The 26,363-nt window shown below is 37.6% G+C and overlaps 1 protein-coding gene across 5 annotated transcripts in view; it reads right to left on the bottom strand.

The window, feature by feature from the left end:
* The window catches only part of SRGAP3 (SLIT-ROBO Rho GTPase activating protein 3), a 268,997-nt gene that overhangs the window by 89,967 nt on the left and 152,667 nt on the right, over nucleotides 1-26,363 (bottom strand). For all 5 annotated transcript variants that reach the window (XR_012484986.1, XM_074284020.1, XM_074284023.1 and 2 more), the window contains exon 4: nucleotides 14,404-14,466. Coding sequence is in view for 4 of the 5 variants with exons in the window: in XM_074284020.1 (XP_074140121.1) it covers nucleotides 14,404-14,466 (63 nt within the window). In the remaining variant the exon portion in view is untranslated. The remainder of the gene's footprint in view (nucleotides 1-14,403; nucleotides 14,467-26,363) is intronic.

Raw genomic sequence — 26,363 nt, 5'->3', positions numbered from 1 at the left:
CCAAGGAACGAAGGGCCAAAAAGGAGTCAGGGCTAGTGAGGAGGCAGCATGAACAAGAAATAGCAGCAGGTAGACCATTTGAGGCTTCCTCATATCCAAGGAATCTCCAAAATTGAGAGAACAGTCACCTACCTAATAGGTAGAAGTTGTGTGGGAGGGCATGGATTAGAATCAGACAGGATGCTCGGGCAAGAATGGGCTGAAAAGGGATGGTGGGTGTAAAGTCATATATTCTGAATTCAAATCTGGCTTAGCAGCTGTGTGCCTCTGGGCAAGTTACATAACCTCTGCCTGCCTCAGTTTCCTCATCTGTAAAATGAATTGGAGAAGGAAATAGCAAACTACTTTAATATCTTTGCCATGAAAACTCCAAATGGGGTCATAAAGAATTGGGACATGATTGAAACAACCGAACAACAATTCGTTGTTCTAACCTCAATTTCTTCATCTATAAAATGAAGAAATTAAACTAGCTACCCTCTAAGGTCCTTTCCAGTGCTAGAACTAATGATCATGTATTTGTGGCGAGAGTAACATGCCATTAACACTATTCTATTCCACAATGATCAAAGAAAGGAGGGGATGAAATAGCATTGCTAGGTGCAGAATTTGACTCAAGCAGCTTCTATTTTCATAAGGAAAGCAACACACCAAAAGGATTGGTGGTCACAGAAGGACACTTTGGTGCAGAAAGTTACAGGGAAGGGAAATGGAAACATAGGACTGATGTACTTCCTGCATTTTAATTAATGAATTGGCTGAAGGTATGTTTCCATAACATGTAGATTATTAATATGTGCATGTCTGTATTTAAGTAAAAAATAAAAGGCATCAGAAAAGACTTGGGATATACTGGATATGATTGCTACTGAACATTCTAAAAAAATGAAAGCTATTCTATGTAAATAGAAAACAACTGGTTATTGATATAGGAATCATTCTGAAATCACTTGTCTAAGTAAAATCAATCCATTAATTAGATAGGACAAAGGTATAAATCAATACCAAATTCAGAAGCAAAAAAGGAGAAGATACTGCAATATCAACTCTAGTGGGAACTATTTAAATAATCAGCTTACTAAGAAATGGGGAAACACTGATTATTGCCACTTTTAGAGAAGTTTAACTTTGGGAAAGTAGCCACTGTAAAGTCCTAAAGAATTCAGAAATCACCTCACCAGCAAACACAATCTATTTACCAAGTAGAGCAGCCCAATGGAGAAAAAGGGCAGCACAAAACAAAGTCACTTACTATAATGTTCTTGAATTGAGTTCTCACCTGGTAATCCTAACAACTTACAATATAATTATAGAAATGTTGAAAAAGGTTAAGGGTAGTATTTCCCCACTAAACAGCAAAAAACAACAAACAAGCTTACCATAAGCTGTGACTACAAGCTCAAAGGAAACAGGAGGAATGCCACAAGGTTGAAGAAGGGTAAATGTTACCCTAGTTTTCAATAAAAGGAATAGTCTGAAATCTATAGGCCTATCACTTTGACTTCAAATTCTGAGAAAATTCTAGACCATATCATTGAAAAGACAGTTACTGGATTCTCCAAAGGGAATGGGTGACTTCACAAAGGGCCAACTTGGCCAGTTAATGCCAAAGTGACTAATTGACTTCTAAATCAAGGTTACAGTTTAGATAGATTTTTAGCAAATCTGTTGATAAAATATAATAGCGTATACTAGTATACTAGTAGATGATAATATAACATCAATTTGGCATCTATATGAAGTATAGATTAAAAAAAAGATATAACGATATCCAAATCCTCTGATATAGAGATTCTACTATTAGATATACAATAAGAAGAAAGTCTCCATATATACAATATGATATATCTCCACATAGGGAAGTAGAAAGTCCCTATATATGCCAAAATATTTAAAACATCACCTTTGTAATAGCAAACAATTGAAACTAAAATCCATTGATTAACAATTTGTTAGGACACGAACAAATTGTAGGACACGAATATAATGGAATATTATTTTGCTGTAAGAAATAAGAACTATAAAGAAAACAAAAAGACATGAACTAATGAAGAATACTGTAAATCAAGCTAAGAAAGCAACATGCATAGTGATTATAATAGTGAAATTAAAAAGAACAACCACCATAAACTAAATGAACTAAAGAGAGAAAGAGAGAGAGAGAGAGAGAGAGAGAGAGAGAGAGAGAGAGAGAGAGAGAGAGATAGAGAGATATTGCCCTATTTTCTCTCCTAAACTGCTGGGTGATATAACTCAGCTATTCTATAGGTATCTCAGAATTAAGGTGTACAAAATAGAACTCATTATAGTTTCCTCAAAATCTATCACTCCTCTAAAATTTCCTAATTCTGTTGACTTTATATAAATGGTAAAAGGAAAAGAAAAGTCAACGATGAAACTGAAGTAACCAAAAGGTGAGTACCCTCAATAGAACTAGGAAATTCTGGAATAGAGGTAAGTTTTAGGAAAAATACAATGACATAATGAGATGAAAAATGGAACATTCCAGTGGTAAGTGATGATGGAAGAATGATTGGGGAAAGTCATCCATATGGAGAAGGATCTGCAGGGAGATGATCACTCTACCCAGGAGGCTGACATTGAATTTCCAAATAGGTAGAAAGAGAAGCAGAAGAGAAATGAGCAGCAGAAAAGAAAAAAGAATTTAGAAGAAAGCAGAGATCAATATCCAAAGGTAAAAAGACATTAATTAGAATGAGGAATAAGAAAAGGCTAGTAGTTGGTGCTTTTTCTTTCTATTTTAAAAGTTCTACACTTCACAAACATCAACTAAAATAAACAGTTCCACAGATACAGTAGAACAGAGAGATTGCTCATGAACGTTTAAATCTCAATTATATATTGTTTCCCTTTTAAAAGATATAATGAATTCAGTCTTTCAAAGCTATTCTGCATGTCTGTGATTCCTTCTGGTTTTCCTTCTGTTCTCTTTGGGGCATTTTAAAAACACGTTTCAATGATTCTCTTTCTTTTCTTTTTTTCTCTTCTTTCTTTTTTCTCCCTCCAATTTCCCTCTTCTTCCTTTCTTCTCCCATAATAAAAAAAAAAAAAAACAACAACATGCTTCATCATCAGTCTTTTGATGGCCATTCAGCCCATTTAGCAAAGGTATAAATGATTCTCTTGTTTTTACTCACTTCACATTTTTCTCTTTTTAAGCTATAAAAGGAAGGTTCATTGAAAATTGCATCCACTGAAATATCTGTGTAATGAATAAAATTAAAACCAATACTTATGCAGAGATATATGAAATTTAAACATTTTCCATCTAGAAATTTAGAGTAAGGTTTTAGAAACACCCAAAGTTCGGTGGATATCAACCATATGAATTTCACCATGAACAACAATATGCTTAATGTGCATTTCACATATTTCTTCCCAGGTTTCTCTAATACCTTCTTTTTGGTCATTTCTTATGACAATATCACTTTATATATCATTATCTGTTTAATTATCCCTAATTAATATATCCTTAATTTCTAATTCTTTACCATGAGAACGAGAACTACTCTAAGTATTTCTAATATATGAATCTGTCTCCTCTTATCTCTCCAAGTTCTCATAGTGATATTGCTAAGAAGTCTCTGTTTTAACAACAGTTCATAGATTACTGGTTAACTTGATGAGAGCAGTTTTAGTCCAGTGACAGTGTTAAAAGCCAGATTACAAGAGGCTGAGAAGTAAGCAGGAAAGGAAGAAAATAAAGCAATAACTAGAGGTGACCTTTTGGTTATAAAAGGGAGAAGAAATACAGGACAAAAGCTGAGGGACTGACAGGTTCAGGACTGATTATAAATTGTCTTAAGTATTCTCCAAGTTGTTTCATATAAATCAGTCTTGTTGCCCTTGATTCTCCATGGCAAAAATGTGATTCCTCCTTCTTTTGGGTCCTCCCCAAGAAGGAGCTTGTCACACCACAGGAGGTTAATATTTATCTGTCTAAGTGACAATTTATAGAGTAAATTTTTTGCCTTCATTTGTTAATAAAGAAATGAAGTTGTATGCAATTAATAGTAATGGTACCAATGGTCTAAGATAAATGGAAAACTGGGGCAGGGGGGATGATGCAGGAAGAAGACAGCTGATCATTTAGAATATATACACAAATAATCCATAGAATGGTCCATCAGGAGCTGACAATTTCATTCAGTCTCCATGTAACACAATGTTTTCCTCTGGTATTTTCATAGAACCTCAGTGATGAAAGCAGCCAGCAACATCAGCCCTACACACTCACTTTAGCTGCAAGCAACAAAGACCTAGAACCATGAAATCATCCTAGGGGATGTTATCCCCTCAGGAAACAGTGACCTCCATCACTTGATGGAGGCAAGGGCAAAGGAATGAGGGAAGATTCTTTGTTTATTTTACCTGAGAGTAAATAAGTGGGACTTTATCTCCAATTTAGCACAGTGGACTATGCTTTTGTGATCAAGGACAGTAGAAATTAATCTGCTCATTGTTAGTTGAAGTCACTATATTGGATTTTTTGTTTAATTATTTTTCTTTATTACAAAGAAAGATTCTAATGTGATGGGGAGAAGAGGAACAGAAAGTGGTCTAGAAATGATTGTAATGTGAAAACAAAAATCTTCCATAAAACATTTTTTTAAAAAAATCTAAGTAAAGTCGGGATAGCTAGATGGCACAGTGGATAGAACGCTAATCTTGAAGTCAGGAGTTCAAATTCAGCCTCAGACACTTATTATCTATGTGATTCCAGGAAAGTCACTTAAACCCAATTGCCTTGCCAAAAAAAAATCTAAGCAAAGCAAAGATATTTAAACGTGTAGCATTTTCATTCTAGGTCTACTATTAAATTCATACTGAATGAATATTATCATTATCTTCCATATTCACTATGGATCATGATAATAATAATAATAATAAATCATATTTATGTAACAAAAAAAAGAAACGAGTCTGTTTTTTGGTTCTTCTGAACTCATTAAAAGCAAAGTCACTGCTGTCAATCTGAAGGCAGTTATCCAAAACAGAAGTTACAGGATCCAGCTCAGAGACTCACAGAGTTAGGAGGAACTCCAGTGACCAATTATCAAATCCAAACCATTGCTTTATAATTAAAGAATTTGACACTAAGAGAATAGAAGTGACTTATCCAATTTGATACCCAGTTAGAACTGCAGAAGAAGTACTGCCAAGCCCTTTTCAAGGATGCTCATCCACCTTTGTTGTCTACCTGTCACCCAACTCTGAACTTCAAGGACTTTGGAAGAGAGAGGGAGGCTGACAACTTGTACAACTCCATCTCATTTAAATCCAATTCACAAACAAGTCATGACATCACCTGTGGAAGAATTACTTGTCTTCTCAGAAAATGATAAACCACACAACAAGAAGAAGGTCCCAGGTGTTCTAATTCCCTATTTAGTATTTTCCCCAATGCATCAAATTTCCTTACTAGCATCACAGAATTTCTGAGATGGAAGGGATCTCAGAAGACATCAACGATGACATTTCAAAATAGAAATCCCTTCTGTAGTGACCCTAAGAAATGATCATCCAGCTTCTGGAACTCATTCATTTCTGAAGAAATCTATTTTTCTAGGTGGCTGTGATTGGTAGAGGCTGCTGCAGGAAATGGATAAAGAGAGCCCTCAACCTGGAGTCAGGAAAATGTGAATTCAAATCCAGGCTCAGACACTTCCTAAGTATGTGACCTTGGACAATTAACTTAATATCTGCTTGCCTCCATTTTCTCAACTATAAAATGGAGATAATAATGAATCTATCTCATGGTGTTATTGTGTGTTGTGTTTTAAGCAGAACGTAACATAGTGCCTGGAATATAGTAGAGATTATATATTTATTCCTTTCCCTTAGGAAGCCCTTTATGTTAAGAGTTCTGACATCCTATGTTCATTCATTAATCCATTCTTCATTCAAGGAGCATTTAAGTGTCTACAATAAGCCGGGCATTTTTACCAATTTTCACAAAAAAGGTCACAAAACTTGAATAGGAAAATATGTTTAAATCAAAGTTTCAGGCTTTGATTTTGTTGCCAAAGGAAGCATAGAGAGAAAACTGATGGTATCCATAGGAAAATTGCTGGGAAGATGAGGGACAAAGCTTGGGGGAAATAGCTAAGAGACTAAGCAGCCCATAGTGTGAAAGTTTCCCAGTCTTCTGGGCCATGCTGTTTTTAGGGGGCATAGGATCTAAGGTCATGCATTTGCAGATCTTTGCCTGAGAGCCAAAGCTGAAACACCTACTACTTGGTCCCAGCCTCCTGACCACTACTATGTTTGCTTTAAAGGTTTTTATTATTTCAAGGTAATATCTACCTGTACCAAGATGCTGCTGGAACTGTGACTTTCCGCACCCTTTGAGGTTGGAACAAAGTCATATTGTCCCCATGCCATGCCATTGTGCTGTGCTTTGAAGGAAAGACATTAAGCTGGGTCCTGAGAAACTTATTACAAGATTAATTAACTATATTGTATATGTGGCAGGAGGGGGGCAGTGAGGGACACACTGCAACACTAGACAAAAAGGGCTTTTCATGATTTGAAAATAATGTTCCTAATAGAAGTCTCCAGGTGAAATCTGGCCCGAGGATGCTTTTTTTGCCCAAACTCTCTAAAGGTATTCTGAGCTAAAAGAGACAACTGACCTATAATGGGTAGTTTTGTCGTGATTCCCTGTGGATTTCTTTTAGTTTTCTCCTAGGAGCAAGCATATTGTATTGTACCTATAGCTTCTGCTATTTACATAGCCCAAACCTGCTTAACTAGAGAAAGAGAGAATATAATGAGAAAAGTGGCAAGAGAGTAGGAGGGTTTCTCTGAAGTCTCAAAAAGTCTGGAAGGGATGACATGAGTTGAGGGGACATGATCCAAGCAAATGCTGGAAGGAAGCAGTAAACACTTAGGGACCCACCATAAATCAACTCAGAAAAAGGAGACAGACAGGCTTTGAACAGTCCAAGAAAAAAAAATTGGCCAAATTATGTCTTTTGGTAAAGAGTTGGGAAAAAAGCAAAATGCTGGAATAAAATGGCAACAGTTAATCCTGAAGAGATTGTAGCCATCAGAAGCACCGAGTGTGGGCCAGGCAGGTATGCTGACACCTCCAAGCAAACCTGGCCTGTGACTGGCTGCTCCAGGACCATAACTGGAGAGAAACCAGTACCAACTACTAGAAGAGTCAAAGAATGGGGTGCAGCAAAATAGAGCTGAACACAGCCTAGCCAGGGAACCCCAACAGCATCATCTAAGAATAGAGAAATTAGAGGCAATCTGCTAGGAAATGAGCAACTTCACACACGACAGAACCACAAAGTTCTGGACCTCCCTTCTTTCTGGGTTACAACTCGGACAAGGACCACAAGCAAGGATGTTGTGAGACTTAAGGGAGATAATGGATGTAAAAGCACTTTGTGAACCTTAGAGCATTATATAAATGCCAGTGAGGAGGAGGAGGAGGATTCTCTAGTCACCATCCAATGTGATGATTGATTCCCTGGGTTTTCAAAAGCATTCCTGATGACTTCAGGCAAAGTTGATAGAGCAAAACAGGGGTGTGCTGATAAATGTTTAACAATCTAGCTCTATGGGGGGAAATACATACATACACACTTTTAAATTTAATTTGCATTATTAATGCTTTCCTAAGGCTAGACAATCAACAAAACAATAAATCAAGCCTTGATTTGTAGTGATTCCAGAGGTGTAAATGCTCACATTGAAAATTTAACAATGAGCTCTCAAAAACTGGCTTCTGCATACTTTTATTAATAAGTCATGAGGGCACTGACAGTATAGATCCCCTGAGGAATGAGACTGTTGGAAAAGGAGAGATCTCTTGACTTGATAAACTGGGATATTGAATCAATTGTGTCCTTAACCCAATAAATTAAGAGTTCTATTTTGAAGCTTTGCAACACCAAGTGCTTTGGGGGAGAGCTTGGGGCTATTCTTTGGGGAATGTAAGATTAATAGAGTTCATAGGTTCTATCTTGATGAGGACAAATAAGCTGGAAAACTAAGAGGTCCCCAATGTGGCTGGACCTTTCGTGTCAGCAAGGATCTAACACAAGGATGATATTCTTATCTTCCTCTATAAAATATAAGCTTTATGAGAGCATAGACTATTTCCTGTGTTTCTTAAAAGAAGAGAGGCTCTGACTAGATGATAAGATTTAGAACTAAAAAGGATCTCAGAAATCTTTTAATCCAATATCCTCATTTTTTATAGATGAGGAAGCTGAGGTCCGGAGTAGTGAATTGTCTAAGTAATTAGTTGTCTAAGCTTTGTTACTCTGTTGTTCTGTTAAATAACAAAACAAGGAATGTAGGATTAGGTTTTTCTCCATCACAATGATCTTCCAACTATATAATTTGACAATGAAACTTTTTTTGTGCATAGTATCCAGCATAGTACATACTGGATAATACTTCTCAAATGACCAGAGTAAAGTAGTGTTGGACATACTCAAAGATTCAGTATTTGAGGATAAGAAATCACTATTTGATAAAACTTGCTGGGAAAATTGAAAATCAGTTTAGTGAAAACTAAACATAGATCAACATCCCATACTTTATATCAAGGTCACCATAGGCACATTATTTAGACATATAGGGTGATATCATAACCAAATTAGTGGACCATGTAATCATTTACCTATTAGATCTATGGGTAATGAAAGAATTTAGGACCAAACAAGAGATAAAGAGCATTATGAGATGTAAAATGAATAATTTCGATTACATAAATTAAAAAGATTTTACACAAACAAAATCAATGCAGCCAAGATTAGAAGGAAAGCAGGAAAACTAGAGGCATTTCTCTGATAAAAACCTAATTTTTCAAATATATAAAGACTGAGTTGAATTAAATAAGATTATAAGTCATTGCTTAATTGATATTAAAGGCTATAAAGGCAGTTTTCATAAGAAGAAATCAAGCTATGTATTTTCATATGAAAAAATTCTCTATTGATTTGAGAAATGCAAATTAAAACAAATATGATATATGATTGCAATGGAATACTACTGTTATAAGAAATGATAATCAAGAAGCTTTCAGAAAAACATGGGAAGACTTACATGAATTGATGCAAAGTGAACTAAGCAGAACAAGGAGAACATCATACATAGTAACAGAAATATTTTATAATGATCAGCTGTAAATAACTTAGCTATTCTCAGCTTATGATATATGATAATTCTTTAGGACTTATGAAAAATGTTATCCTTCTCCAGAGAAATAACCAATGGTGTCTGAATGCAGATCAAGCCATACTTAAAAAAAAAAAAGACTTATTCTTAGAGTTTTGGGGAGTTTGTTTTTTCTTTTGCAACATGGCTAGTGTGAAAATGCTTTGCATTTCTGCACATGTATAATCATCAAACTTCTTGCTTTCTCAAAGAGGGGGAAGGAAAAGCAAAGGAGGAAGAAAATTTTGAGCTCGCATTTTTAGAAAAGAGTGTTAAAATTGTTTAAATGTAATTTTAAAAAATAATTAAACTAAACATTAAAATAAAGTAAAAATAAATAATTGTCAAGTTGGACTGAATTGCTGATCAGCTCACCAGTGTGCAAGGGAAAGGACTCAGTGTACAATATAAGAAAGCCTTAGAGAGTGTGTGATGGTGATGTGATTAACTGTGTAGGCAGCACAGCTGTAACCTAGCTCTGAGCCCTCCCACACTCTTCTTGGCTTCACAGTAGGGAGGAAGAATGTGTGAGGAGATGGGAATGGGAAGCTGCTGAGAACCTTCCCCAGGTTCCACTCTATATCCCCATTGCTCCTGTCCACTCCAAGTAGAGCTAGGCTGAAAGATTATTTCTTCTTAAGAGTGGAGCAGCTCTGTTTGTCTTTTCTGCCACATCAGCAGCCTCAATGAGCATGCAATAGCTGAAGAGGTAGCACTTTTACTGGGTGGGGAGAGGATAATAGCTATGATGCAGTCTTCACAAAACCATGGAGTTGCTGGAAGCCTTCGAGATCTAGCCCAATACTCTTCCAGTCTGAAGGTAGTCTCATGCTTATGTCACCACACCTTTCCTTTGAATTATTCTGATTTCCACCTGGATCTTCATACTCCAGGAAACAGAAATAGGGGGGTTGAGATGAAGGAACCAAAACAATAAAGTGATGGGAACGTTATTTGTTGTCACACAGAGAGAAAAGATAACAAGAGACTGAACTACTTAATGGCAATAGTCCAGAACACACAATATTGCACGAGAGGTAGGGTGATGGATAAAAGACCGCCTGCCTACGTGGTAGAAAGCTCCCTCTTTCAGACATCAGGGTTCAAAAACCATCACTTCCAGGATGCTAAAGATTCCACAGATGGGCAGCCACAACTAGCCACAGAAGGCAGGTTCCTGAACAGAGATCCTGGAGATAAGTATCCATCTCTAAGGTGCAACAGGAAAATCCTAATGCACACCTCAGTATTCCTCCCAATTCAGGAATTCTACAGTATTATACCACTACTTCCCAAAAGGAAAGAGAGAGGGGGTCAGCATCCAACTAAAAGGGGGGAAAGGCATTTCCATTAGACCAAATCTGAAGACTGTTGGTCCTTACCATTTGTCTGATAGCTACCTCAGAAACTTCCATCTATAGCTGTGTTGTCTCCTTTATTTAGAATGAGTACAGTAGGAATAGGGATTGTGCCATTTTCTCTTTGTATCCCTAGAGCTTAGCATAAGACTTGGGCACCCAGTAGGTAATCAATAAAGGCTCTTTCACTCAGTCAAAAGAAGAAAAGAAGGAGAAGAAGGAGAAGAAGGAGGAAGAGGAGGAGGAGAAGGAGGAGGAGAAAAGGAAGGAAGGAAGGAAGGAAGGAAGGAAGGAAGGAAGGAAGGAAGGAAGGAAGGAAGGAAGGAAGGAAGGAAGGAAGGAAGGAAGGAAGGAAGGAAGGAAGGAAGGAAGGAAGGAAGGAAGGAAGGAAGGAAGGAAGGGAGGGAGGGAGGGAGGGAGGGAGGAAGGGAGGAAGGGAGGAAGGGAGGAAGGGAGGAAGGGAGGAAGGGAGGAAGGGAGGAAGGGAGGAAGGGAGGAAGGAAGGAAGGAAGGAAGGAAGAAAGAGAGAAAGGAAAGAAAGAAAGAAAGAAAGAAAGAAAGAAAGAAAGAAAGAAAGAAAGAAAGAAAGAAAGAAAGAAAGAAAGAAAGAAAGAAAGAAGAGAGAGAGAGAGAGAGAGAGAGAGAAAGAGAGAAGAGAGAAAGAGGGAGGGAGGGAGGGAGGAAGGAAGGAAGGAAGGAAGGAAGGAAGGAAGGAAGGAAGGAAGGAAGGAAGGAAGGAAGGAAGGAAGGAAGGAAGAAAAAAAAGAAAAGAAAATGGCTTTTGACGGAGTCCTCTGATAAAGTGCTTAATGAACCTAGTGAGATAATATATTCCACTGGTCTAAGACTGATAATTCCCCTCTACTAGACTTCTGGGAACATCTGGTCCCCTGGGAAAAGCAAAGCTGTGAACTCAGCCATTAACAACTGCTGAGCATGGAAATGGCTGACCCTTTCCTGGAGCATCAGGGTACTGTTTTTGGTTTTATTACAGTGCCTTTGTAATTGTAATTTCTTGCAATAAAAGGTATTCTAGACCATGAGAGTATGTTTCCTTTAGGGTCACGCACAAATTGGAAAAGAAAGTCTTAATGGGAAATGAGACACAAGTTAAATTTTTAGTTCTGGAGGGTCAAAGTAACAAAATGACATTAAATATTTTAAATCCCAGAGCAGGGTTCTTAACCATTTTTGTGTGTGATAGACATAGTCTTTTAGCAGTCTGATGAACACTACAGTTTCTGAATAATAGGCTTTTAAAAATTATTATTATTTATAATTTTTTAAAATTTTGCATTCTATAATATTCCCTTTTCCCCTACCTAATGGAAAGCAAGCAGTCTGATATCAATTATATATATATATATATATATATATATATATATATATATATATATATATATATATATATATATATATATATATGTATATATATGTGTGTGTGTGTGTGTGTGTGTGTGTGTATGTGAAATCAGCCAACAATAATGTCTTTAAATGAATAAAATAAAATGTAATGGATTGCAAATAAAACCCATTATACTGAAATTTAGTTATTAATTTCTTTTTCAAGTCTATGGATTTAAGGTCAAGAATTCTTACTCCAGATCAAGCTCAAAGCAATCAGATTCAAGAGAGCGTGACAGGTACTTGCTACAATTAAGACAAATTCCAGATCTCTAATCATAGAATCAGTCTCTTACTTTTCAAGGATATCCAATCAACTTCCACACTCTACATTGTAGTACTAGGTTAAGCTTTGGGCCAATACTCTTAGTAGAAGCAGCCCCATCCCAGACCAGGACTGGACAGCTGCTGAGATCCCTTCCAATCCTCAAGATCTAGGATTCTGCTTTGTCCTTCAAGAGTGGGGGAGACTATCATCGACATTTACAGATGAGGCAGGATTGCAGGGATCCCCATTGGTTTAAATATCCAGGGGACACAGCTTTGATCCTTCCCTCTTCTTCCTCAAACCTCAGAGAATCACACACCCTGTTTCCTTGATTGATTTTATGCATTTATCCACCAAGGCTACCACTCACCCAGGAGTCAGGTTCACCACTTCTCCCTTTCCCTGTTGCTGGTGAAACAAACACACAACTTCTCTTTTGGTTTTTCCATAAGGTTTTTTTTACTGTTAGTCAATACATTCCCACCTGCCGGTAACGTAAGTCTTCTAGAGTTGCCCGAGCTCTGAGGGTTTTCAGTGACTTCCCTTTGGCAGCTGGTCTCTGAGCTAGTAAATGTTACAGGCTGGATTTCAACCCAAGCCCGACACATTGTTCATGAGCCATATTGCCTCTCACACTCTGATAATAGTTACAAGTAAATGCACAAATATAGATTACCCAAAGGAGCTATGATTACAGTGTGGGAATTCTTTCCACCAATACTCATAAAAAGATGGACAACCAGATTCTATTTAATAGCTAGGTCCTAGAAGCATCTAGAGTTTAAACAATTTACTCAGAGTTATACAGGGAGTAACTGTCAGAGGAGGAGTTGAACCCAGTTCTTCCTGTACCTATTACAGTCAATCATACACATAGACAGAATGCCTCCATTCTATGTTTTTGTGACATTACTTTGTCCCCATCTTCCTCCTACTTAACAGATGTCTCCTTTGCTGGTCATCCAGATCATGTTCACTAAACCATGGGTGTCCCTTAAGTCTCTATTCTATACCCTCTTCTCTCTTTCTAGTTTATCTCTTTTGTTCATCTCATCAGCTCTCACTGGGTCAATTACCAACTCAACGCAAATAATTCCCAGCTCTATAGATCCAGCTCTAACCTCTCTTTAGTCACCAATTGCATTTTGGACATCTTGTCCTGAATGTTCTGAAAGCATCTCAAATGCAATAGATCCAAAACAGAATTCATTATCTTTTCCCCCAAACCTTCCTCTTATCCAAAATATCCTTCTACTATAGAAAAAAAAAAAAAAAAAAAAAAAAAAACAACACTTTTTCCAATTACCCAGGATGATTTACAAGCACAGAATTATCTTGACTCCTCATTTACACTCATCACATGTATCTAATCTGTTGTCAATCTGTGTAATATCTCTCATTTTCTTTCTCCCCACCCTGGGCAACTCACCCTGTTTGCCTCAGTTGCTCATCTGTAAAATGAGCTGGAGAAGGAAATGACAAACCACTCCAGTGTCTCTGCCAAGAAAAGCCCAAATGGGGTCATGAAGAGCCAGATACGACTGAACAACAGTAGGGTAGGGCTTTATTCACACATCTGGCCCCCTGCTCCAGACCTCTATCACTTCATGTCTGGATATTACAAAAGACTTTTGGTTGGTTTCCCTGTCTCATGTTTTCTCCTCTAATCTATTCTCCACTAAGTGAATAAAATGATAAGGCTATGAGGAGTGTATATATTTATCTATCTATCCATTCATTTATTGTCTCTCTCATTAAAATGGGAGTTCTTTAAAGGGATAGGCCATATTTTGCCTATGTATTCCCAAAGCATAGAATAGTGACTCTCACATGAATTATTATTATATATGTGACAAAACACAGTAATGGTACAGAATTTCCTAAGTCTAAAAAACCCATAGTAAGAAATGGGTTTCATCTCCACTGAAATATAAGTGATACAGATCACAATTTCTACATAACCCTGAAGCCATAAATATTCCATTGAGTTACTGACATTGCAAATAAGCAACTCAAACTCCCTTCCCTTAAGCAGTTTAAAATCCAAGCAGAAACCAAGAAACAACAGAATAGCTCTTTGAAACCTTTTTGGTGAAAGTATCACAGATACTTTTCCCAATTCTGGTCTCAAAGAGAAAAAGACTAACCCAGCCCAATATTTGCAGAACTTACTGTGTATAACTCATTGGTCACCTTCAGCAGCTCTTCATGCATCTGTAACCCAATCTCCTTGCTCTAGAACACAAAAAGAAATCAAGAATAAAAAGATTAGTAATGTGTAAATGAATCATGTTCACCATTTTTCATTTGGTACAGAAAAAGCAGGACTGTTTGTAGGGAAAGAAAACTTACATAAACACCATTAATCTGTAGTTAAAAGCATTCAGTTTCACAGTACAGTAGGAATGTTTTCAATATGTTTATGTCGCACACAAGTCTGGGCTTCCTGGGAAAAAGGGGGAAAGGATGAATTTCTTTTTCCCTCTATAATCATTGTACCATGGAACAACTAAAGAGGGTAAGAAGGAGGAAAAATTTCCATTCATTTCTTTGCTTGCTTTTCTAACTATTTCCAGGAGGCTAGAAGTGGTCAATCCAAGCAAGAGTAGGAGTCAGAATTTATTACAGTCCCCAAAGGGCTATGTTACTTTGTATTGTTGCTATAAAAATGTTTTTATCTTTTATTGGTTCAGCAGAGTTTCCCCAAGTGCTTGCTATTGTAATAATAATTTTAAGTCTTTTGAAGGACAGAATATTATTAATATAATACATAAGGGATGCCTTTACTTTCTAAGGATTGTCTAGCCATTAAGAACTATATTTACTATGAGGCTCCCATATGCAAACTGGAATATCCCTTGCTGTCATGGAGTCAAGACTTTGATCTCCCATGGGATGCTGGACCACTGATGAGGGATACTGATACTGTGAAGAAATGTATAAAAGAAGTTCAAACCAGAATACATAGTAAGGACATCAAGAAAACTTCATAAAGGGACATGAATCAATATATGTCTTTAGAATCCTGTGGATATGGGAAATCTCAATACCTGACATCACACCTAAAAATGGAGAATAGAGGCCTTAGAGATCAACTGGTCCAATCCTTGTATTTTTCTTATGGAGAAACTGAGAAACAGAAGAGAGGTAAACCCTATAAAATTTTAGATTATCAGCCCCTTAAAGGTAAGAACTGTGTCTTATGCTTGTTCTCACCAAGTACACCTTTTGAGGGAATGGTAAATAATAAATAAATAGTAGCATTCAATAAATATTTGAGAGCAGTTGTAACCCAGCAATCTGTGAACCATGAAAGCACATCAGAGAAACATAGATTCAAAGCTGCAAGGGGCCTTCAAGGCCATCTGGTCTAACTCCCTCATTTTACAGATGGAAGAAGTCAGGCTCAAAAAGGTTAACAGTGGTTTCATCCAAGGTCACCCAAGAAGTAAGCAGCACAGTTCTGACTCCAGAACTCTGTTTATTCCATTGTGCTATAGAGCCAAAAAGCCATAGACTTCCTAGTGGTTCCTTCATCTGTTCTGCAAAGACATATCACCTTTTCAGAAAAATTTCCAAGTGCACCTTCCTAATGGTGAATTATTCCATTTTTAAAATCCACTTTTTAAAATTGGGAGTATTTATTTATACAAGGAAAGTCTCATGATTTGAGCCTTTAGCTGTTGGTGCTTTTGGAGGCTATTCTAAATAAATTTTTGACATAATTGGGATAGGGGCATGTTGTTAACACCTTTGTGTATGTCTCATTATTAAATATATGTATTATCCAGATTCCTTTTCCTCTTTTTTCCTATCAATTCAGTATCCGTCTTTTAGCAATTTCCAGCAACCTTCTTTCCTTCTTCTTCTTCTTCTTCTTCTTCTTCTTCTTCTTCTTCTTCTTCTTCTTCTTCTTCTTCTTCTTCTTCTTCTTCTTCTTCTTCTTCTTCTTCTTCTTCTTCTTCTTCTTCTTCTTCTTTTTACAGAATCTCTTATTTGAGTAAGTATTTGGTGACTTTGACATTTGATGCTAAATAGTTCAAAAGGGTAAATAAGGACTCAGAAGCAACTGTTCTTGGAATCCATAGGGCACTTTGAGCCATATGATCCAGAGGTCTCTTGGAAGCACTTAAAAATCTGTCTTCACATATTTCCAACCCAAATCTTGAATGACCAACATATATAATTCTTTCGCTCAAGGGATATAAAATATAACCCCCATCATTACTACCACTGATATTGTGTTATTTCTTAAACAATTTTCCTGAAAAGGGAACAGCTTACATTTATCAACCTTATATGTAATTAGTGATTTATCATAGAAGTAGCATCATTTAAATACCCCAGCTCTGACACTTTCTATCTTTGGAACTTGGATGGAAAGCCTTAGTATCTCTCAGCCTCAGGTTCTTTATCCACCAAGTTGGGGGGAGGGGGCTTTTTAGACCCTTTCTAGGACAGGATCTCTGACTCTATCATCCTATCACCTATTTGAAAGGTTTGTGTTATGAAAGTGAGACTAGACTTGCTCTGTATAACCTAGAGGTTAGAATTATGGATATTCATTGTTGAGAAGATTTAGATTTGATCTAAGAAGAAAAGAACACCTTACAAAGACTTAGGACTGCCCAGAATTGGTCCAGGCTGCATCTGGAGATAGTGATTAAGAGACTAGCCCAAGATCTGGAAGGTAGGGTTGAGAGTAGTACAGAGGAGCAGAGCTTTAGAGGGATAAACAAGAGATTAAAGGGAATAAGATTTAGCGATAAATAGCAACAGGCCCTGAATATGGATGTGACTTATGAAGGCAATTATATTCTTCTCCCTAGAGTATTTCAAACAGATGTCTCATGTCCATATGTTGTTGATCCTGTAGTAGTCCTTCTTCAGGTACAGTTGAACTAGAGCTTCTCTGTAGTTCCAATCCAACTCTACAGTTCTGTGATGCCATGGTCCCATCAGAACAGTTCAGACACAACTGTACAAGGATTCTGAGTGGCAGAAAATACTCTATAAATGAAGAGGTTTAAAAAACAAGTTGTCATCCATGGACACATACAAGAGAATATACAACACAATTAGACACAGGAAGCCAAGATGTGGAGTACAGTCTGGATGGAGAATGGATTTGCAAAAGTTCTACATTATGAGCATCTGCCTCTGTGACTACTGAATTCTAGAGCAACTACATCTTCCCTATGCTAAAGAGTCATAAGTATTGAAGGGAAATTATATATAATTCCTCCAGTGGCACAGGAGGTTGTACTCCTTTGAGTAGAAATGCTGAGATTATTTCACTATTTACATATTTGTTAAATATTTTTGCTATTTATGTATCTCTGGTATGATCTAGCAATAGAAAGATACAACAGATGGGGGCCCAGGCCATAAGTGAGGTAGTTATACTTTAAAATGCTGACTCTCATGGGAGCTCAGGGGAACCACATGTAAAATGATATAGTTGGATTAGATCAACTCATCTCTTCAATTCTCTGATCTATACTCTTCATTTATTCTCTCACGTTCTATTCTCCTCCTGCTCTTTTGATCTCCCTTTCTTTCTCTTTCCTCAGCCAGGCCTAACCCCACAGCTCTGCAACCCCCACAAAGCCCAATTTCAGTCTCTTCCTGTAGTCATAACTCCATATGTTGTCATGTGTTTATTTTTGCAAGAAATTGGAATGTAGATTTGAGTCCTGACCTCCTCTCGAAGCTCCTGCTGCTGGAATATCATATTGCAAAGAAGCAAGCAAGGTTTGGAGAATGGCTCATCATTTGTCCTTGGCAGTGGGCCACCCCTACGCCTACCTCTAAGACTAACAATGGGCCGAGGCAGCCTCTGTGGCTGTTGTCCTCCTTGCCTTGTAATTACGCCAAACATTTTTTCATGGACTATGTTTACTCCTGGAGCCTTCCCTTTCATTTTCAGAAAAGCTTAAAAATAAGCATTCCCAAGAAAGCAAAGAACGGCTTTATGACTGGTGTAGAGAAGATACTTTGATACTCCTATGACTTCAGCTATCTGGAAAAGTCTGGGAGCTTCTGAATATCAGAAGGGAGTCCTTCAAGTGTCTTGAAAAATACTCAGCTTTTTGTGGGTAGAACCTATCCATTCCACACTGCATATTTTCCATCCTTAAAAGTAGCATGGTATAGTGGGTAATGCACTGTATGTGGATGGACACGGCCCAGGTGCAAACATTAGCTCTCCTGCTTATTACCTGGATGGGCTGGAAAAACCTCCTAACCTTGCTCAACAGAGAAAGGTTTGAACCAGATCTCATCAGTTCTAAATCCTAGGCAAATAATATACAAAGAACAAAATTTAATCTTGATAACACAAGTAAACACTGTTGTACTGTGCTGTTAAGTCAGGAGGTACTGTGGTCAAATGGGAAGAGCGCTGGATGTGGAATCCCAGCACCTGAGTTCAAATCTTACTTCTGATACTCACTACCTATGAACAAAAGGTAGGTTATTGATGCTCTCAAGGCCCCAGTTTTCTCAGTGAAAAAATGAGAGTTGAACCAGATGTCCTCCAAGGTCCCTTTGAACTCTAAAACCAGATGATACGGGAGATGAGCACAACGCTGACCTTTAAAGACAACCTGGAATTTGTTTTTTCAGAATAAATCCTTGATTTACCTGGCTTTTTTAAAAAAATTATTAATTTGTTTCACTCATAGGTGTGGAGGCCAAGCTTGGTCAAGATGCACTCCCTCTTACAGATCTGCTATTGCTATCTTTTTGCAAAGTGAATTATTCAGTTGAAGACAGAGACAGCCTTCTACTAAGTTATTTTTCTGCTCCTCAATAAAATCTTGCTTGAATGCTTCTCTCTGTACCTCTCATTCGTTTGCTGTAGTCAGATCACTACCAGTTCTTCACAATTTCTGCATCACTAACACAATGTGCCATGTTAACCTCCTCATCTTTAACTGCTTTTTTTAAAATCTCATTTGCATTAAATTTGCTGAAACAGCAGGAGAGATGTAACCTTGCCAATTCAAACATCTATGTTACAAAGTCTAAAGCTCTCACCTTCCTCATCACAAGATGACACTTCTCCTGGAATCACACCCAACCAACCAATCAATAATTATCAAGCCCCTATTATAAGTTAGGCACTGTGCTAAGTTTTGGAGATACCAAAAAAAAAAAAAAAAAAGAGACAAAAGACGGTACCTGCCCTTCAATAAGCTTACACTAGTCAAAATATCCATCTAAATCTCCTTAATGTTCGACTCACCAGAATCCCAAGCACAAATAATTCAGTTCACCTCAAACTGCATTTACCAGGCTCCCATTGTTTGTCAAGCACTCCACTAGATGTTGGAGGCCCAAGGATTAAAACCATCTTTAAAGAGCTTATATTCTACTTGGGGGAGGAGGGACTGGGAAATAATTTCTTTTTTAATATACACCTAAAATAAATGGAAACTATGTACAAAGTAATGCAATTCTATTAGGGGAAAGAGGAAGAAGAAGGGAGACCATTAATAATGGAGAATTAGGAGAATCCACTTGGAAGTGGTACCTGATCAGAGTCTTCAAGGAAGGCAGGTATTCCAAGAAGAAGAGGTAGCATTATGTGGAAAGAAGAAGGTACAAGTAAGGGTGATGGTGGTAGTAAAAGTAGTAGTAGTGGTGGTAGTAGTAGTAGTAGTAGTAGTAGTAGTAGTAGTAGTAGTAGTAGTAGTAGTAGTAGTAATAGAAGAGGAAGAAGAGGAGGAGTAGAAGTAGTAGTAGAGTAGTAATAGTAGTAGCAGTAGTAGAGTAGTAGTAGTAATAGCAGAATAGTAGTAGTAGTAATAATAGAATAGTAGTAGAAGAATTAGTAGTAGTAGTAATAATAGAAGAGGAAGAGTAGCAGTAGTAGTAGAGTAGTAGTAGTAGTAGTAGTAGAATAGTAATAATAGTAGTAATTGTAGAGTAGTAATAGTAGAGGAGGAAGAGTAGCAGTAATAGTAGAGTAGTAGTAGTAGTAGAATAGTAATAATAGTAGTAGTAGTAATAGTAGAGGAGGAAGAGTAGCAGTAGTAGTAGAGTTGTAGTAATAGTAGTAGGAGTAATAGAGTAGTAATAGTGGTAGTAGTAGCAGTAGTAGTAGTAATAGAGTGGTAGTAGCAGTAGTAATAGTAGAAGAGGAGGAGAAAGAGTAGCAGTAGTAGTAGTGAGTAGTAGTAGTAGTAGCAGCAGCAGTAGTAATAGTAGAGTAGTAGTAGTAGTAGTGGTAGTAGAGTAGTAGCAGTAGTGTGTAATAGTAGTAGCAGTAATAGTAGTAGTGGTGATGAAGGTGGTAGTGGTAGTGGTAGTGGAGTGGTAGTAGAAGCAGAAGCAGAAGTAGTAGTGGTAGTAGTAATGGTGGTGGTAAAAGTAATAGTAATAGCAGCAACAGTTACTCTTTTTTTTTTCCCTGAGACTGGGTCACACAGCTAGGAAGTGTTAAGTGTCTGAGACCAGATTTGAACTCGGGTCCTCCTGAATTCAAGGCTGGTGCTCTATCCACTGCACCACCTAGCTGCCCCCTTAGCAGCTACTCTTTTCAGGGCAAAAAGAAAAAAATGGAAATTGAGGGAATGCTCATCAATTGGAGAATGGCTCAATAAAGTGTGGCATGTGTGTCACATAATATTATTGTTCTAAGGGAAATGAGGGCAGGATGCACTCAGAACAACTCTGGAAAGTCCTCCATGAACTCAAGCAAAGTGAAATGTACTGTGTACAAAGTAATAGTAATGTTCTGGGAAGACCATCTATAAATGACTTTGCTATTCTCACCCGTACAATGATACACAACTGTTCTAAAGGACTTCTGAGGAAAAATCCTATCCATACCAAGAGAAGGAACTGTGTCTGAATACAGATCAAAGCATTCTCTCTCTCTCTCTCTCTCTCTCTCTCTCTCTCTCTCTCTCTCTCTCTCTCTCTCTCTCTCTTTCTCTGTCTCTCTCTCTCTGTCTCTCTCTCTCACTTTATCTTGAGGGTTTTTATTTTCAATAGGGAGATCTGTTTTCTTTCACAATATGGGTTTTATGGAAATGTTTTGCAAAACTTCTTATATGCCTTCTTAATTGTAGATGGGGACAAGGGAGAGAACCTAGAACTCAAAAATTTTAAAAATAAATGTTAAAAAATTGTTTTAAATGCAATTGGGGAAAATATTAAATAAATAATTTTTAAGTAATAGTAGCATTTACATAATGTACCAGGCACTATGCTAAGGTACTTTACAATTATCATTTCATTTGATTCTATAACAATAACCCTGGAAGGGATATGCCATTACTATTCCCATTTTACAGCTGAAGAAATTGAGGTAGGTAAATGACTTGTTCATGGTCATATGACCAGTAAGTTTCTAAGGGTGGATTTGAATTCAAGTCTTCTTGACTCCAGACCCAAATCTCTAAGTGCCAAAGCTTCGGCACATGTCATGGACAGTGTAACATGAGTATCCATGACTGAGAATCCAAAATGCCAGCCATCGAGTTGGCAATTGGGTTCAGGAGTCGATGAAAAGCAAAAACCAGAATCACAGCAAAGGGATAACAATGATCAAAGCCATGGATTCGGGAGCACCAAGCTAAGTCCCTAGTTATAATGCCCTTTGCTTTGTTCTGTTTGGTAGATAAAGACATGTTTCTATACCTTCCCATATGTGTCCCACCCAATCCCACTGATGTCACCTTCTAGTTCCCAACACCTTCTCCATCATTCCAGTGAAAAGCACACCAGACAAAAACCAGACATTCTCCAGCCATAGGAGAGCCCTCTTCTTTCCTTCTAGTCTGTGTACTGACCAGTCACTTCATTCCTCTTTAAACTTCTTGTTTCTGCTGCTTTTCTCTTAAATGTTTTTTTTTGATGGTCTTCTCCATGCTAACGCTCCTGGAGTCTAGGTGGTTTACAACGACAAAGATGCTAGATGATAAAGCTCCATATAACAGTATTAGTAGCTAGTTATTGACCTTTAGAAGACACTTGTTTCCCAAAACCCCAGAATAAGAATCACAAATTTCAGGGTTGAAAGGACCTCAGAGGCTGCTTAATCCAATCCATTTTAGAACAATATTCCCCTCTGTAGTATTTTACAGTGGGGGGCAAACCCCCACTGACTCCAGAATCAGGGGTCATAAAGTTAAATTCCCACCTCTGGTTTCTGATCTAAGTTCCAGCTCTAGGACTGTGATCTTCTTATGGGCAACAAGTAACTGCCCAATTATTACTGTACTTTTAATCGATTTTTTGAAAGCACAAATTGCTAGGGAGCTTTTGCTTATAATAAACCTGAATCAGTCTCTTTACAACTTTCATATTTTAATACTAGTTTTGCCCTCTGGGGCCAAGCATGAGGGTCCTTCAAATACTTGAAGAAAGCTTTCATGGAAGAACAAGTCTTCCATTTTAAGTAATATCAAGCATCCCACTACATCCCCATGAAATATTTCCTATTTTGGCTCAATACAAATTCATGCTAACATCTCCGCCCAAAAATCCCTTTGTTTTTACCTTTACCTGAAGCTGCCTACAAAAAATGTTTGAAGCCTTTTCCAGACTTCTTTTAGCTAAAGATTTTATGTCCATCTTTCCCGAGAAGATGGAAAACATTAGGCCCCTAAACTCCTGTCCTCCACACCCTTCACATACTTCTCTGAATGTTCATTTGAGTTCAATAATACAATAGTTCTCAATCTCTGTTTTTATGTGTCTCTGTCTCTTACTGTCTCTCCCTCCCTCCCCCCTCCTAAAATTATTTTGTATTTGTTTTGCATGCACTTTGAATTTTTCTATAAATATATATTATAGATCCCAGCAGAATATAAGCTCCTTGAAAGCAGGGAACATATAATGAATTAAAATAATGCAAACTGTCCACTCTGTCACCAAGATTAATACTTCAGAAATCATTTCGGATTCATCTTCTCCTTTGCTGTAATCAAATTTTATTCCATCTTGGTTCCTATGACTTCTCAAGAGCCATCACAAGTCATAACAGACATTCTTTTGGATGTCCTAAGAGAGTGTAGAAGCATGTGGAGAATAGAATGGACAGGCTTTCAAAAAGAATTCTGAGAATTCAAGAGAATTCTGGGAGAGGTTAGGGAAGTACCAGAAGCCTGATATTACTTCCAAAATGAATCATCTATTCTACGGAGAGCTTCCTACAGCAGTTCAAATGCTCAATCCAAAGAACTAAATTCACCTTCCCATTCATTTCCTTTCAATTGCTTCCCATTACCATGATTTGTAGCACTTGCAAATCACATGGATTTCAGTGAAGGAAATTGAAAAGGGATGGAAACCTATCTTTCCCTCAGCAACCAAATCACTGCATCTCTATATCAGTATCTACATTCTCACAGTCATTGAACCCAAACTTGCAGGAGTAACATTTTTGCAGATATCTTTCTCTAAATGGGTGGGTTGCCTTAACTTGGAAAGAAACTGTTTCTAAGACAGACTTCTTATGACCATAGTTACCTGGTGACCAAGAATACTTGGATGCTCCACGTGGGGCAGCAAGGTAGTTGAATGGATAGAACTCAAGATGTCGGGAATACCTGAATTCAAATAGTGCTTCACTTACTTAGCTTTGTGACCCTGGATAAAGCACTGAAGTTTAGTTTCCTCATGTGTAAAACAGGGAAAACAATAGCACCTACCCCGTAGAATTTGTTATGAAGATCAAATGTGTTAATATAAATGCTACACTTTGCAAACTTTGAAGTGATGTATAAATGTTGGAGATTATTATCATATCATATCATATCATATCATATCATCATATCATATCATATCATATCATATCATATCATATCATATCATATCATATCATATTATATTATATTATATTATATTATATTATATTATATTATATTATATTATATTATATTATATTATATTATATTATATTATATTATATTATATTATATTATATTATATTATATTATATGAAAAGTTGATCTCTGGAGCCCTTCCAGTTTTAACATTCTCTGAAGGTACTAGTTTCCAAGTCTTGATTCCACGTGTACTCTAAGTCTCACATCCATTTCCTTTTCCCCCCTCACACTTCTATTCTCTGAAGGGCCCTAATTTTTTGCCAGATAACTGCAATTGTTAATTGTTCTCGTCCCCAGCTCCTCTCCAATCCACTCTGTACACACAGTGGGTAAATTAGTAGTCCTAAAATATAGATCTGACCTACTAAAAAAATCTTCAATGAGTTCTATGCTCTAAGGCAAGATGCAAACTTGTATTTAAAACCTTAATGTATCTTTCCAGTTTGATTTCATATTATCTCCCTCAACTCCTTACCCCTACTTTCCAGCTTTCTTTTCCCCATTAGATTTTAAGCTCCTTAAGAGCAGAGACTACTTATCACATTGCCTACCACATAGTGGGTGCTTAAATAACCGTTTATTATTTGGTTGATTTCATATATTCTTCATCCCAGTCAAACTGATCTGTTATCTAATTCTGTCTCTCTGATGGGCCTTTGTAGATGTGTGAAACCCTCCCCTCCATGTCTGGGATATATTCCCTCCCTCCCTCCTCATCTCTGCCTGTTAGAATCCATGGCTTCCTTCAAAGCCCAGCTGAGGCACACCAACTAATGAAGACCCTTTCTAATCCTCCCAGCTGTTAATGTTCTTCCCCACTTCAAATTACCTTATTAATTATACTTTGAATTTAATTATCTGTGTACATGTTTTATCCTTTGGTAGAACTAAGTTCCACAAAGAAAATGTTTCATTTTCATCTTCCTATCTTTAGCACCTAGCCCAGTGCCTTGCACATAGCAAGTGATTAATAAAATGTTTGTTGAATTAAATTTCATTTTATCCTCTCAACAATCCAATTCATATTTTAATTCTTCTACCAGGTGATATTTGGGAACAGCCAAAAGGTTTTTTTGATTGGTTTTTGTTTGTTTAATGTGATTCTTTGGATTCATTTGGTTCTTGTCTCTTATGTTGCATCTAAACACTAACGGCCAAATGTCCCCATTCACCCACAGAGCTGAATCTGCCATCACGTAAACTCTCCCCCTTCCTGTAAAAAACAAACCTGGCCTCAAATCCAAGGCCACCAAGGCTTCTGATCCTGGCTACAAAGCGAGGCAATTACCACACACAAAAGCATCAATTCGGTTCAGGACGGGCTCTGAACATCTCCAAGGCAGGGAAGACAAACCCAGTAGAGAAGGAGCCCCCATTGCCACACACTGAATGGCCATTGTTTAAACACCAACCTCCCAAAAGGCCCTTTCTTCTCAGTGAGAGCCCTTGCCCATTAGTGCTCCCGCCAGAACCTAGCGACGCCAACAATCAAACTCACTTCACTGCCAGAACAAGTAATTAAATTCCATAGTCACCAGAGCAGAGAATAATGGATCGCTATTGTTAGACTGAGGCTGGGGGAAGAAAACATAACTGGGGACAAGAATGAGAGGGGTTTAAATGCCCAGCCTTGGACCGCTCAGGGCAGAAGCCGGAATTTCGTTGGATGCTTCTGCAGCTGGGATCACGTGCTTAGCGACAGGTACCAGGACCATTTGGGCCAAGAGCAGGGTGAAGGAACACGGAGTTGGGCAACAAGCTAGTGGCCTTTGGGTTAAGCGGCACTCTTTCATTTTTAGTTTTATTGAGGTCTTTTGTTTTCAATACTGCAGACATCCCCCCAATGCATCCCCCAGAATGCTCCAGAGGAAAAAAAAAAAATGAACCTACATATTGGCCACACCTGCCAGTATGTGCAATGCTTGGAACTCAGTTCCTACTTCCTTCTAAGGAGGAGAAGGAGAAATCCTGAGCTCAGGAAATCCACTAGCCTCAGCCTCCTTCGAAATAGGGATCCCAAATATATAAAAACAATCCTAGCCCTGCAAAGGGCTTTTAAATTTGACACACATGAAACTGATTTTTAAAATTTTGATTATTATAGTTTAATATGATTGGTTTCCTTTAGAATTTTATTTTACACATTTAAAAACATTTTTCTGACTTGCCCAGGGTCACACAGCCAGGAAATGCTAAGCATCTGAGATCACATTTGAACTCAGGTCCTCCTGACTTCAGGGGTGGTCCTCTATCCATTGCACCACCTAGCTGCCCCCAAATCAGTTCTTG

Source organism: Sminthopsis crassicaudata, chromosome 1, assembly GCF_048593235.1.
Source record: "Sminthopsis crassicaudata isolate SCR6 chromosome 1, ASM4859323v1, whole genome shotgun sequence".
In the NCBI taxonomy this organism is placed as follows: Eukaryota; Metazoa; Chordata; class Mammalia; order Dasyuromorphia; family Dasyuridae; genus Sminthopsis; species Sminthopsis crassicaudata.
Note: the sequence above shows the minus strand (reverse complement) of the source record. Positions and strands in the feature narration are given on the sequence as shown.